The sequence below is a fragment of the Anas acuta genome, chromosome 1 (genome assembly GCF_963932015.1).
Source record: "Anas acuta chromosome 1, bAnaAcu1.1, whole genome shotgun sequence".
NCBI lineage: Eukaryota > Metazoa > Chordata > Aves > Anseriformes > Anatidae > Anas > Anas acuta.
In genome coordinates this window covers 161,140,895-161,154,857 of record NC_088979.1, presented here as the reverse complement: position 1 = coordinate 161,154,857, position 13,963 = coordinate 161,140,895, and the positions used below count along the sequence as shown (strand labels likewise).

Here is a 13,963-nt window from a genome sequence, read left to right as displayed (position 1 = left end):
AAAAAAGGTTTTGAAGAGATATTAAATTCTGTGCTTTAGCTTATGTTTTTTATAGCACATGCTTCACAGCTGTGAAAGCTAAATGCTGGTGCCACAGACCCACTGTCCCTGGTTAGGAGGTCACCCAGACTGCCAGAGTCACTGCTAGGGCTGGCTGGTGCCCCTATTTCCCTACAATAAACAAGTGAGGGCCATCACTCAGCACTCCTGCTATCAGACAGCTAGGAAGTCAGGAATTTGGCTTCACAGGCTGCTGAGTGAGATATGTGTATACAGGGTGGGCACATTCAAGAAGTCCCGGCACTTTATTTTTTCATGTATTTTGCCTGCAACCTGCCATGTGTATGCTAGTCTGAGGAAGTAGTTAAGTAGCTAAGTGTATTAAAGTCTAAACTTTGGCCTTCCTGATACAGGTTTTTTTGTTGTTGTTGTTTTGTTTCTTACATGCTGAAAATGTAATGAATCTTTTGTTGATTTGTACATGAAATAAAGAGCAGAATAATAAGCTTAACTAGTGTGTTGTTTAAATTTAGAAGTCTGTAACACCTTCCATTTAACTATAAGGTTTAAAGACCAGGAAACAAAGCCAGCACTGAGCAGCTATGGGCAGGGATCAGCCTCTGTCCAGCTCTATAGAGGTAGCAAGTGAAAAGAAGCCAGGTGGGTTTTGGGGTTTGTGGATTTACCCAAACTGCAATAGGAGGCCCTTACAAGGAAGGAAAATTCATAGTCCCCATAATCCAAGTCTGTTGAGAGAAGGGTCTGCTCATTATTTGAGTAATTCTAATACCAACTGTCTAGACTTAATGCATATTCACTTAAATAAGCATCTGCTGGTGGGAGGGGGGCAGGAAGAGAGAAAAAGAAAAAAATGGAAGAAAAAAAAGCAACAACCAACGAACCAAAAAACAAACAACCAAAAAACAAACAACCAAAAAACATAACAGTGTAGGATAAACATTTGTACCAAAACCTAAGTGGAGACAAAGGTGTAATCTCTGCTTGTTCTTTAATTAATTCTTTAGGAGAAAAGAGGTTTTGGCTTCCTTGGGTGCATGGAAAGGCTTTCAAGGGTTACTGCTGTCAGCCACATCACTGTACAAAGCCAGAAATATTTGTTTGCTTTTGACACTGAAGAAAAACTAAAGGATTCTTATACTTTAAAAATATTACTTTTTAGGTTTTTCTCTTTTTATTTTACAACATGTTTATTCCCTTAACATGGTGATTATTGAAAATGATTTTATCTCTTTTTTGTAATTTCCTTCCCACTAGGGTGACAGGACCACCTGGTTATGGCCTCTTCAGAGATGAGGGAGACATTTGCTCATGCTCAGATAAGGTCAGTATTAGGGACACATAAGATATAACTCTGGGAGGGGACAGAGGAGGAATACAAGGTGTAGTAGTTGAACTTGATTCTGCAGTTAGGGAATCCTGGATCCTAAGCAGGAAGAAATGAATGAGCAATATGACTGGGGCAGCCTTGAGATTCTGCTGCCCTTTGTAATGTATTCTAGATAGTGACTTGTTATCATAACACTGCAAGAACTGAGTCATTCACAAAAAACTGTCTTGTGGGCCAATATCCCATCTGTGACAGAGGCCAGTTAAATTAAAAAAAAATAAAAATAAAAAAATAAAAAAAGAGTATAAGAACACTATCTCACCAAAATGATCTCTTAACTCCTAATGATTTGTAGGCCAGAGGCACCGTGAGTCAGAGGGGATGTCTTTGAATTGGAGAACCCTCAATGGATTTTTTATCCAGTGTTTATTGACTTTCTCTGTATACAGCATCTCTCATTTCTCTTGCTCTAGGATATGATTTAGCATGACATATAAGAAGAAGCTGAGGAACAGGGACATTGAAAGTGAGTGTGGGAGATGGGGAAACAGTTGATGGACATGTATACTAAGTGGGATTTATCTATTTCTTTGAGAAGAATCCCGTTTATATGCAGTTAAGTGACCTGTCTTTATGTGTTTGCAAAAAGCTGGAAAACGTACTTTCTATGGTGCAGATGAAGTGGGACAAAGTGGCAACCAGCACAGTAGGAAGGCTAAACACCCTTTCTTGTGGCTGAGGAGAGGTAAAGAGAATATGTCTACTGGGGAGGGAACGACAAGTAATTTGACAGGACAGAGGAAAAAATCAGAAGCCTTCAAAGCCAGGCAGAGAGATTCCTGTATAAAATATCTGAGCCGAAAGGTGCTGGGAAAGAATTACCTCATCATTATATTTTTAGATCCCATCACTTGCACAGACCTTCCCTCCTGGAGTCACCATGACTGAGACAGAACCAATGCCAATGCCAGCTAGAGAAAGGCTTGTCAGAGTTCCCAGAGACTTTCATCTTGACAGGCTTTCCTCTGTCTCTGGATAATGAGGTGTGTATCAGGATTGTACTCACACTCTCCATACTGGAATTATGCAAATCTTACAGCCCCAGAGGGCTTTGAGCTACTGAAAGGAGCCCTGCAAGGACAGCCAGCAGAAACTGAGGTATAGCTTTAACTGTTGTGATGACTGATTTTCAGTCATGAGGTTGTATCACAGCAACAAATACATATTACATGAAAATAAAAATAAAAATAAATTAAAAAGTACCTATCCACTCAGAATGATGTCAGATCTTTGCAGTCATGGAGGTACACATGCACATAGCTGAAGTAGTCACTTTTGTTGTGCATTTGATGTGCATGACTAATTTTCATCCAATTAGTAGCAGTGATCTAGATGGATGTATAATCCTTTTTAAGCATGACCAGGATATTTGTGACTTAATCTTCAGCAACACTCCAGACGCAGGAGAGAAAAAAAGGATCAACTCCAGCTCCATGCTGATAAAGCCCATCATGGACTCGACAGCAAAACCACAGTCTGAGAGTCAGGCATAGCCAGCTTCTACAAGATGCACACTATTCTCTAACCTGAGGTGAAGGCATAGAAATGGCTTTCTTAATGGCCTGTAGCACAAACCAGATGCTAGCATAAGGCCATGGAGGTGACCCATCACATCTTACATTTAGCAGCCAGTGCTCAGCACTACCATTGAGTTCTTGCAATATGACCTCAGAAGTACTGAGACATGGTTCACATCTTAGCAACAGCAGTCGTCAGCAACACACACACAATTTGCTTGTTTCAAAAAGTGGCTAATATGGGTCTTTGACTAATTCATGGTTGTGCAGAGGTGAGCTAAGATTTTTTTTTTCCCATCTGGAAATTGATTCTATTTCTTACTTGTGCTTAAGTTAGTTCTCAGGCTCATGTATCAAACAGCATAGTCACTTATATAAGGAAATGGGTTATTTATGATGCAGACAAATATCCTGGAACAAATGATAAAAGGCTTTCTTGAACTTACAACAATGGACTGGGGGAAAATGGCTTTCCTACAGTTGCCTAGTACAGCATGCAGGGTGTTTTGAATGCAATATTTCAGAGAAGCTATCACCTGGAAACACAGTAACCCAGTGACATCCCAGCTTCTGCTCTCAAGAGCAGTCCCCAAGAAACTTGTAAACATGACAGAAAGAAGCCACTGGAAGTGGCAATGATAATTCTAAATTCAAGGGTGCTCCAGGGGATATTGGGAGACACGCTGTGTGCATTATCCCAGCCACAAACTTTATTACATGCTACCTTCATTTATGAATCAAGGAGAGTGTAGGACTAGATTTAGAGATTTGCAGGGACAAAAAAAACAAACTTCAGAGTGAGTAGCATGCATGGTAAGCATGTAACCAAATTAATGGACAGGTATTTTAAGCTAGAAAACTGTATCTGGTTATTACACTTACTAATAAATGCATGATATCTGCAGGTAAAATTCAGAGATTTGCTTCCAGGTGCATGAAAACTGATTGCTTTCACACAACTGATTGCCACTCAAGTACTCCTTGGCTTACCAAGTATCCTGTGTGTCAAACAGCCCACCTAACAGCAAATTGTAATTGTATTAATTTTAATATTAATCTATATTAATATTAAATTATAACTGTTTATTTTATAAACAAATATGAAAAATTAAAAAATAATATCGGAGAAGCGTATGCAGTCACGCTCGGCCCCGGAGAGAAAGAAGCCGGAGCGCCACCGCCCCGCCCGGAGCCGCCGGGGACCGGGGGGGCGCGGCCGAGGCGGGGCCGGGGCCGGGGCTGCGGCGGGGCCCCGGGAGGTGCCCGAGAGCGGCGGCGGAGGGCGGAGGGCGAAGGCCCCGCCCCGCCCCGCCCCGCCCGGGCCTCAGGAGGGGACGCGCCGCCGGGACCGCCTCCGCCTCGCGCCCGGCCCTGCTTCCAATCAGGTCGGCTCCCCCGCTATAAAGGGCGCGGCGCGGCAGCGGGCCGCTCACAGCTCGGCTCAGGCAGCAGCAGCGGCACCATGTCCGGCAGAGGCAAGGGCGGGAAGGGGCTCGGCAAGGGGGGCGCCAAGCGGCACCGCAAGGTGCTGCGCGACAACATCCAGGGCATCACCAAGCCGGCCATCCGGCGCCTGGCGCGGCGCGGCGGCGTCAAGCGCATCTCGGGGCTCATCTACGAGGAGACGCGCGGCGTGCTCAAGGTCTTCCTGGAGAACGTGATCCGCGACGCCGTCACCTACACCGAGCACGCCAAGCGCAAGACGGTCACGGCCATGGACGTGGTCTACGCCCTCAAGCGCCAGGGACGCACCCTCTACGGCTTCGGCGGCTAAAGCGCGCAGCCAGCTGCTTCTCGGACCCTCTCGACACCCCAAAGGCTCTTTTAAGAGCCGCCCACCTTCTCTTCAGAAAGAGCTGTATCGCGTTTGCTCGCTTTCTTGAAGCTGTTCCTGTACGGAAGTATCTTTCAACTAATTTTTGCCCGCCCCACTAAGGTTTCGGTGCCTAGCACCGTGTCAGCACCGTATCGTGTCGTGGTGCTTGAGGCTGTCTCGCAGTGCTCTGTTATGTAATTCCCTTCCCACTTCCCTTGCTGCTCCTCGCGTTTAGCAGCCGCTTCCGGGAGGAACTGGTTGGGCTGCTCGTTAACTGAGCGCTGGACGAGCCGGTGGCCCTTCCGAGGGAGGCGCTCACCGCTACTAAGAGCAAGCTGCAATGTGCTGGGCGTAGGCTCCGATCCTCCCAGGGCTGTAGCCGCGTCCGGAAAAGCCGCGAGCGAAGGGGGCCCGAGCGAGCGAGGGGGGAGGGAAGTATCCGCCTTGTCAAGCACCCTGAGGGCAGGGGGGAGGCCACTCTTCCCTCCCAGTGACTCCAGCCCGCAGAAAAAAAGCGCAGCGACCACGCGCGCTGGGCTCGCTTTAGGAGGCGGAGCGCCCTCACCCTTTGAAAAGCCCGCGCGGGGCAGCCACAGGCTCCAACCGCTCCCGCGCCGCGCCACGGGCGGCTCTACTCGAGCCCGGCTCGCCGCAGCTGGCGCTGCCTGGGCTCAGAGCGCTGCTCCGCGGGTGAGCGCGGGGCCTACGAGGAAGGGCCGAGGCTGCCCGGCCGCAACCGAGCTCTCCCATGCAGAGCCTGGGCTTTAGAGCAGGGCGAGACTCCCGCACACTTCTAGTCAGAAGGGCGGGCGCACGCCCTCCCTCCTCTCTCTGTCCCTCTTCTACAGGAGCGTCTCAAGCTCTTTCTCGAGGCTGTGGGTGGCTCTGAAAAGAGCCTTTGGGTTTCAGTGGTCCGCTCCGGGCCTGTCTCCGGGGCCGCTTTACTTGCTCTTGGCCTTGTGGCTTTCGGTCTTCTTGGGCAGCAGCACGGCCTGGATGTTGGGCAGCACCCCGCCCTGCGCGATGGTGACCTTGCCCAGCAGCTTGTTGAGCTCCTCGTCGTTGCGGATGGCCAGCTGCAGGTGGCGGGGGATGATGCGCGTCTTCTTGTTGTCGCGGGCCGCGTTGCCCGCCAGCTCCAGGATCTCGGCCGTCAGGTACTCCAGCACGGCCGCCAGGTACACCGGGGCGCCGGCGCCCACCCGCTCCGCGTAGTTGCCCTTGCGCAGCAGCCGGTGCACGCGGCCCACGGGGAACTGCAGCCCGGCCCGCGACGAGCGCGACTTGGCCTTGGCCCGCGCCTTCCCGCCCTGCTTCCCGCGCCCGGACATCGCTGCTCGCTCTCTGTGCGCTGCACACACGCACCCGACGAGGAGCCTTCTCCGAGTGAATTACCCGCGCCCCGCGGCCCGCCCTTATATCCCTTCCCTTCGCGCGGCCCGCGCCTCCTGATAGGCCCAGGCGCACCCGGGGAGCGCGCAGCCAATGCCCGAGCGAATCTCGCCCTCACCAATCGCTCTCCGCAGCTCGACTGCCGAGGTGGGGAGGATGCAGAGAGGGAAAGGCAGATCTGGGTGTCTTTGGAGGGCTCTCAGAGGGCAGAAGGGTGGGGGGTCTGGCAGACCAAACGCGGTAGCTTCAGTCGAATTCACAAAGATTCAATGACTTTAAACAGCGCCTAGTCCTCTGATTAAAATTAAAGTATTGTTATCACATCATCAGAAAAAAAGAGAGTAGATTTTTTCACTTTAATTCCACTACACGTTTCCTAATTTTTTTAATGGTATCTTCGATACCATTGTTTCCTACCTTCTGATTTCTTTTTTACTGCATTTTTTCAAAAAGTTAAAGTAAGGCTTCCTAGAACTTAACGATAAACTAAAGCCTCTCTGCATGAAAACATCGATGCTGAAAACATACATATTTTTTTTCTGCGTAGGATTAATAAAGAAATATACAGAAGGGAAGTAAAATATATTTAAGTTTTTGTAAAGAATCTTCAGGTAGTAGGTGGATATATTCCTGAAATAGAAGAACAAGTTGATACCGTGTATCAGAAATTATCCGCGTGACTAAGTACATGGAAAGGACAATGACGGAACCAGGGGGTGGTCTTTTCCAAAGGCGGTAAATTCAAAATTAGAATCCACCAATGAGATTCAGCGCGTATGTATCCGCCTATCAGAGCTGGGGACGCTGCTATATATACAGGCAGTGTGCGAACGCGCTCTCACTGCCTTTTGCTACTCTGCTTGTAGTAGCTGTTGTTAGTGATGGCGCGCACGAAGCAGACGGCGCGTAAGTCGACGGGCGGGAAGGCGCCCCGCAAGCAGCTGGCCACCAAGGCGGCCCGCAAGAGCGCGCCGGCCACGGGCGGCGTGAAGAAGCCGCACCGCTACCGGCCCGGCACGGTGGCGCTGCGCGAGATCCGCCGCTACCAGAAGTCGACGGAGCTGCTGATCCGCAAGCTGCCCTTCCAGCGGCTGGTGCGCGAGATCGCGCAGGACTTCAAGACCGACCTGCGCTTCCAGAGCTCGGCCGTGATGGCGCTGCAGGAGGCGAGCGAGGCCTACCTGGTGGGGCTCTTCGAGGACACCAACCTGTGCGCCATCCACGCCAAGCGCGTCACCATCATGCCCAAGGACATCCAGCTCGCCCGCCGCATCCGTGGGGAGCGTGCATAAGCAGATTTCAGTCACAAAAACTCAGTTTTACAAGACAACTATCATCATCCCAAAGGCTCTTTTAAGAGCCAATACATAAACCATAAAAGGAGCTGTGGCACTCTTTATTGGAATATACTTCTGCACTATACCTTACTTCAAGGTGTAGGTATCCGGCAAAGCAGATTATCCTTCTGAAAATCGTTTCTAAATTCTAAATTGTTATTAATAAGTACAAACAAGGAGATACCACGTTTCCTTTGCCGGATCTCCCCTCACCCACTGAGAGGCACCCGTCCAGACATTTCTTCCTGCCCCCATTCTCAAATCCCCAGATTTTCCATCCACTCAGCCCCCCTCAGCGGCACAGATGCCGTAGGAAAAAGGAGCGGTGACAAAAGGGACGGAAGGACGGGGGCCGGCGCGGGAGCGGGCTGCAGCGGCTGGCGCCGAGTTTTCGCACCGCGATCGGAGCGGAGCCGCCCGGAGCGTCCCGCGGCGTCATTGGCTGGGCCGAGAGGGAGAGGTGGGGGGAAGGGTCGCTGCGCCGCCCCGATTGGTGAGGGCGAGATTCGCTCGGGCATTGGCTGCGCGCTCCCCGGGTGCGCCTGGGCCTATCAGGAGGCGCGGGCCGCGCGAAGGGAAGGGATATAAGGGCGGGCCGCGGGGCGCGGGTAATTCACTCGGAGAAGGCTCCTCGTCGGGTGCGTGTGTGCAGCGCACAGAGAGCGAGCAGCGATGTCCGGGCGCGGGAAGCAGGGCGGGAAGGCGCGGGCCAAGGCCAAGTCGCGCTCGTCGCGGGCCGGGCTGCAGTTCCCCGTGGGCCGCGTGCACCGGCTGCTGCGCAAGGGCAACTACGCGGAGCGGGTGGGCGCCGGCGCCCCGGTGTACCTGGCGGCCGTGCTGGAGTACCTGACGGCCGAGATCCTGGAGCTGGCGGGCAACGCGGCCCGCGACAACAAGAAGACGCGCATCATCCCCCGCCACCTGCAGCTGGCCATCCGCAACGACGAGGAGCTCAACAAGCTGCTGGGCAAGGTCACCATCGCGCAGGGCGGGGTGCTGCCCAACATCCAGGCCGTGCTGCTGCCCAAGAAGACCGAAAGCCACAAGGCCAAGAGCAAGTAAAGCGGCCCCGGAGACAGGCCCGGAGCGGACCACTGAAACCCAAAGGCTCTTTTCAGAGCCACCCACAGCCTCGAGAAAGAGCTTGAGACGCTCCTGTAGAAGAGGGACAGAGAGGAGGGAGGGCGTGCGCCCGGCCTTCTGACTAGAAGTGTGCGGGAGTCTCGCCCTGCTCTAAAGCCCAGGCTCTGCATGGGAGAGCTCGGTTGCGGCCGGGCAGCCTCGGCCCTTCCTCGTAGGCCCCGCGCTCACCCGCGGAGCAGCGCTCTGAGCCCAGGCAGCGCCAGCTGCGGCGAGCCGGGCTCGAGTAGAGCCGCCCGTGGCGCGGCGCGGGAGCGGTTGGAGCCTGTGGCTGCCCCGCGCGGGCTTTTCAAAGGGTGAGGGCGCTCCGCCTCCTAAAGCGAGCCCAGCGCGCGTGGTCGCTGCGCTTTTTTTCTGCGGGCTGGAGTCACTGGGAGGGAAGAGTGGCCTCCCCCCTGCCCTCAGGGTGCTTGACAAGGCGGATACTTCCCTCCCCCCTCGCTCGCTCGGGCCCCCTTCGCTCGCGGCTTTTCCGGACGCGGCTACAGCCCTGGGAGGATCGGAGCCTACGCCCAGCACATTGCAGCTTGCTCTTAGTAGCGGTGAGCGCCTCCCTCGGAAGGGCCACCGGCTCGTCCAGCGCTCAGTTAACGAGCAGCCCAACCAGTTCCTCCCGGAAGCGGCTGCTAAACGCGAGGAGCAGCAAGGGAAGTGGGAAGGGAATTACATAACAGAGCACTGCGAGACAGCCTCAAGCACCACGACACGATACGGTGCTAGGCACCGAAATCTTAGTGGGGTGGGTCAAAATTAGCTGAAAGATACTTCCGTACAGGAACAGCTTTAAGAAAGCCATCAAACGCGATACAGCTCTTTCTGAAGAGAAGGTGGGCGGCTCTTAAAAGAGCCTTTGGGGTGTCGAGAGGGTCCGAGAAGCAGCTGGCTGCGCGCTTTAGCCGCCGAAGCCGTAGAGGGTGCGTCCCTGGCGCTTGAGGGCGTAGACCACGTCCATGGCCGTGACCGTCTTGCGCTTGGCGTGCTCGGTGTAGGTGACGGCGTCGCGGATCACGTTCTCCAGGAAGACCTTGAGCACGCCGCGCGTCTCCTCGTAGATGAGCCCCGAGATGCGCTTGACGCCGCCGCGCCGCGCCAGGCGCCGGATGGCCGGCTTGGTGATGCCCTGGATGTTGTCGCGCAGCACCTTGCGGTGCCGCTTGGCGCCCCCCTTGCCGAGCCCCTTCCCGCCCTTGCCTCTGCCGGACATGGTGCCACTGCTGCTGCCTGAGCCGAGCTGTGAGCGGCCCGCTGCCGCGCCGCGCCCTTTATAGCGGGGGAGCCGACCTGATTGGAAGCAGGGCCGGGCGCGAGGCGGGGGCGGTCCCGGCGGCGCGTCCCCTCCTGCGGCCGGGGCGGAGCGGGGCGGGGCGGGGCCTTCGCCCTCCGCCGCCGCTCTCGGGCACCTCCCGGGGCCCCGCCGCAGCCCCGGCCCCGGCCCCGCCTCGGCCGCGCCCCCCCCGGTCCCCGGCGGCTCCGGGCGGGGCGGTGGCGCTCCGGCTTCTTTCTCTCCGGGGCCGAGCTCGCCCCTGAGGTCGCTGTGTTCCCTCCGTTCTGCCTCACTGGACCGAGTCCCGCTGCGTCCCTGCGCAGGGGGCCGGGGACCGTGGCTGCCCCTCGGAGCGATCCATCGGGCACCGGCTCGCCCCAGGACAGCGGCTCCGAGCAATGCGGGAGCCCCGCTCCTCTGCCTGGCTTGTTGTCTTCTGCCATCTGCTGGGCATGAGTTCATTTTCATCAATAAATTCCGAGACTTTTTAGATTTGACGTGAAAAATAAGTTCTGGAGCATGTATTGATTTTTTTGTTTGTTTGTTTCTGCTGATCTTTTTTTTTTTTTCGTAGTGATGATGATTATTTTATTTATTACTTCATTTGTCTCTCTGCATCACATCTTCTTCGTTATTGACATATCTACCCTTGGGTGTAAATTACCCTGTAGGTCTTGAGTATGTTTTTTTTTGTAAGATTGGTTGCTGTTCTTACAAATTTCTGATTTCTTCCTTTTTTGCATTGCAGAAAATCCCTGAACTTTTCATCTATAGTTCTTTCGGTACTGGGTACAGTATGCATGCAACAAAGATGACTATAGTGTAAAAACACTTGAACGGTATGTCCATATTTCTTTTTTCCTGTTGGCCTTTTTTATTATGCATTTTGGTCCTACATATGTCCCGAACTCTTGTAAATACTAGTAGATGTAGAAATAAATAATATATTGTATAAATTTTAACTAATATATTTCTAAAATATTTTATAAAAGAATAGGCCAGCTATAGCAAATATCCTTTTAAGTACCTGTGTAAATTATGGATGCATTTTTTGAAGATTTTCTTAATGGTCACTGTTCCCTGTTCTCTTAAATTATCTGCAATTCTACTTTTCTTACAATACTCTTCTTAGCTTCACTTTCATAAATCATCAACATAGACTATTACTATAGAGACCAGAGAGGTTTTATTAGCACAGGAATACTTTTATATGAGGGTGAAAATATTATTTATAGGTTGCAAACACAAAGTCAACCTCTTGTTAAGAGCAGAGTTGAAGATGTGAAACGTGATCATCAGATGTAAGATGAATGTCAAAAGAGTACACACAGAATCAATAAACAGTTGAAATCATTTCAAAAGGTCGGCCTTTTTCTTTGTTCTTGTTTATGTCCCTAAACTATTTCAACTATTGGAGCCTTAGAAAGCAGTATTTCATGCACATCTTATTTCATACCTTTCTGAAATATATTTCCACTCACTTATGTATCACCTTGCTTCTTTTCCCTGCTGTCTCCACGTCAGTATATGCTGAAGTATTCACCTGCCAATCTATTCATACATGCAAGGGTTAAAAATCTTCACAAAATAGCTAAGCAGGAAGGGATCTATTTGAGATTACAGAAATTCACTGTCCCCTGAATTTTGGGGGATTATTCATGAATTCTAAGCTTCAAGAACTGGATGGAAGCTCTCTTGAAAGCTTTCCAAAATTCCAATATCAGGTCTCATAGTTGTGGTTACTAGAATTTAAGTAAATAGTTCTATAATGCAAATGATAATTTTAAGGTTTCATCAATCATGGTGTTAAAGGAGAAGAGGAGCTTCAAGAATTATAGGACAAATTTCAGTCTCTGTGGAGCAGAGACTTAGCAGAAGATCCAAATGACATTTTATGTTAATATAATAGAAAAATAAAGTCTTTTATGTTTTTATGTTGCAATTACATTTATTAATTTGTTTGTTTGTTTATTAAATAGTTAACCTAGAGCAGTGGGCTAATAGGCATTGAACCAGAGAGGCGCTCCTTTTAGTGTAGAAATACCTAGGCTTGGGCTGTGGTAGGCCGCAAAGTAGCTTGACCAATTATACCATAGAAGGAATTAGGCTTACTGGTATCAGTGGTGTTGGGGAACTCCACATACTGCTTTTGCCACTTCTGGGAAAATAAAAGACATTCCAAGTACATTAGGATTTTCCCAAGCATCCTGGCTTTCCTCTACTATACTCAAACTTTGCTTGTGTCATAACTGGAGTTTCCAAAGGGCAATAACTGCTACCTGCCTGTGGGCAAGATGTCCCCATTCATGTCCTAACTCTGCAATTCTGGATGGAGTTCTAATCTGATATTTAAAAAAGTGCTCTAAGTCACCTCATTCTTCAGTCAGCTTTGGGAATTTGAGAACTGAAAAACAATACTTTCTAGCCCATCCTTATTTCTAGACCTATACTGTTGACTAAGCAAAAATTGTTCCTTATTATCATTTCCTCTCTTGTGATGCTGGGTCCGCTTCAGCTGCAGATATTTGGTCTATTGCTTTATCATAAACTGTGCTTGCTCCACACAGGAGAAAAAGAAAAATTAAAAGTTTCAGTCCACTGGAGCAGCATGTGGCTTCTGTTTCCTCAGTAACAATGTTTCAGTCCTCTGAGAGTGATAGTGAAAAAGGCTGGAAGACAGGGAAGTGGGTTTCATCTGTATTTTAATGGCATTTCTGTGATTTATAAATAATAATATTTCCTGGTAATAAGGCAAGTCCAGTTGTTTGAAGAACAGTGTGATTTTGAAATTTCTATAAATGTAGAATACAGGCTCTTTGGAACATTTTCTAATGCATATCCCACCTTGAACATTTTCTAATGCGTATCCCGCCATATCCCGCCAATATCCAGGAATTTGACAAAAGAATCAAATAAGATTGACATACTTACAAGCCAAGAGCCTCATCATTGCAGAAGCCACAATTTATGGTGAAGTTTATTAAGAATCTTTCAAAGACTGAGAAGGATGACAATATTGCTTACTGTACAAGTCCAGAGAGTTGACAGAAAGCCATTTAATGTAATAAGCTTGAACAGAAAGAAAGCAAGAAAGTGAGCAAGAATGAAAAACACACATGTGCAAATCTTAATGAACTAGAGAGTTCTTAGCTCCTCTGTCTCTGAGGACTTCATACCTACGCCTGTTGTTACAATGAGGTCACTGCTACTAGTTTAGAAAAATCTTTTCCTCGGGGTGTCAGAACTGCTTGCAAGACAGTCTTCAGTAATGTCACTGAGGATCTTAATTCCCTGAATTTTAAGAAATAACCACCAGATAAAATTATTTTTTTAGTTTCTGTGTTCATACAATACACAATACCGCAAACTCATACCTAGCATTTCTGTCTTGCTTGTTATCACAGATAGATCTTTCAGAAGACGTATTTACCTTTGTCTTACAGGCTGATCTGCATTCTCTGGGACACCTCACATAGCCATGTATTTCTTCATTCATTTCACCTCCAAATAGAGAAAAATAAAAAATATGTATGTTAAATTACTGAATAATTCAAGTCCATACTTTAATGTAAAGATTTCACATGATTTGCTTTTTGAGTGACTTTAAGAAAACACAGTTATTAAAAAATGTTCAGAGGGGTCATGTGATATTCCCATCTTCTTTCATTTAGCAGGAGTTACTGTCAGGATATAGTTCCTGTTATTTCTCAGAGACGTTCAGTTTCACATAAACATGTGTAAATAGGAAAGAATATGACATTTCCGGAATGTAACGTGGAGACTCAAGACAATGTGTTTGTATATTTTCCCAGTCCCGGGCTTCTGGAATTCTATGCTGTACAGTCATTTGATTTACCTTGTTACAATTTCTTGTAGCCCTGGACAGATCTGCTCTGCTGTTTTGAGTGGCTGATGATAGCCTACTATCTATTGTGTGATACAATGTTATTGCAGGCAGGCTGTTAAATGTTTCATATTAAAAATAATTATTATAATTATAAAGGTAGGGAAAATTTTGAAGGCTTGAAGGCAGAAACCAAGAATTCGTTGGGGTTTTTCTGTTGGTTTGTTTGTGTGTTTGGATATGGA

General features: G+C 49.4%; 5 protein-coding genes across 5 annotated transcripts; 3 read left to right on the top strand and 2 right to left on the bottom strand.

The window, feature by feature from the left end:
• Positions 1-4,350: 4,350 nt before the first annotated feature.
• On the top strand, positions 4,351-4,761 carry LOC137849395 (histone H4). The gene has a single exon (XM_068668962.1). It carries the CDS (start codon positions 4,388-4,390, stop codon positions 4,697-4,699), a length of 312 nt encoding a protein of 103 aa, XP_068525063.1. The 5' UTR covers positions 4,351-4,387; the 3' UTR covers positions 4,700-4,761.
• An 859-nt stretch (positions 4,762-5,620) lies between these two features.
• On the bottom strand, positions 5,621-6,113 carry LOC137849389 (histone H2A type 2-C). Its single transcript, XM_068668955.1, has one exon. The coding sequence runs from the start codon at positions 6,070-6,072 to the stop codon at positions 5,683-5,685; it is 390 nt and encodes a 129-aa protein (XP_068525056.1). The 5' UTR covers positions 6,073-6,113; the 3' UTR covers positions 5,621-5,682.
• On the top strand, positions 6,106-7,513 carry LOC137849385 (histone H3). The gene has a single exon (XM_068668950.1). The coding sequence runs from the start codon at positions 7,015-7,017 to the stop codon at positions 7,423-7,425; it is 411 nt and encodes a 136-aa protein (XP_068525051.1). The 5' UTR covers positions 6,106-7,014; the 3' UTR covers positions 7,426-7,513.
• Positions 7,514-8,103: 590 nt separating this feature from the next.
• Positions 8,104-8,594, top strand: LOC137849392 (histone H2A type 2-C). Its single transcript, XM_068668958.1, has one exon. The coding sequence runs from the start codon at positions 8,143-8,145 to the stop codon at positions 8,530-8,532; it is 390 nt and encodes a 129-aa protein (XP_068525059.1). The 5' UTR covers positions 8,104-8,142; the 3' UTR covers positions 8,533-8,594.
• Positions 8,595-9,440: 846 nt separating this feature from the next.
• LOC137849396 (histone H4) lies at positions 9,441-9,838 on the bottom strand. Its single transcript, XM_068668963.1, has one exon. The coding sequence runs from the start codon at positions 9,812-9,814 to the stop codon at positions 9,503-9,505; it is 312 nt and encodes a 103-aa protein (XP_068525064.1). The 5' UTR covers positions 9,815-9,838; the 3' UTR covers positions 9,441-9,502.
• Positions 9,839-13,963: the final 4,125 nt, after the last annotated feature.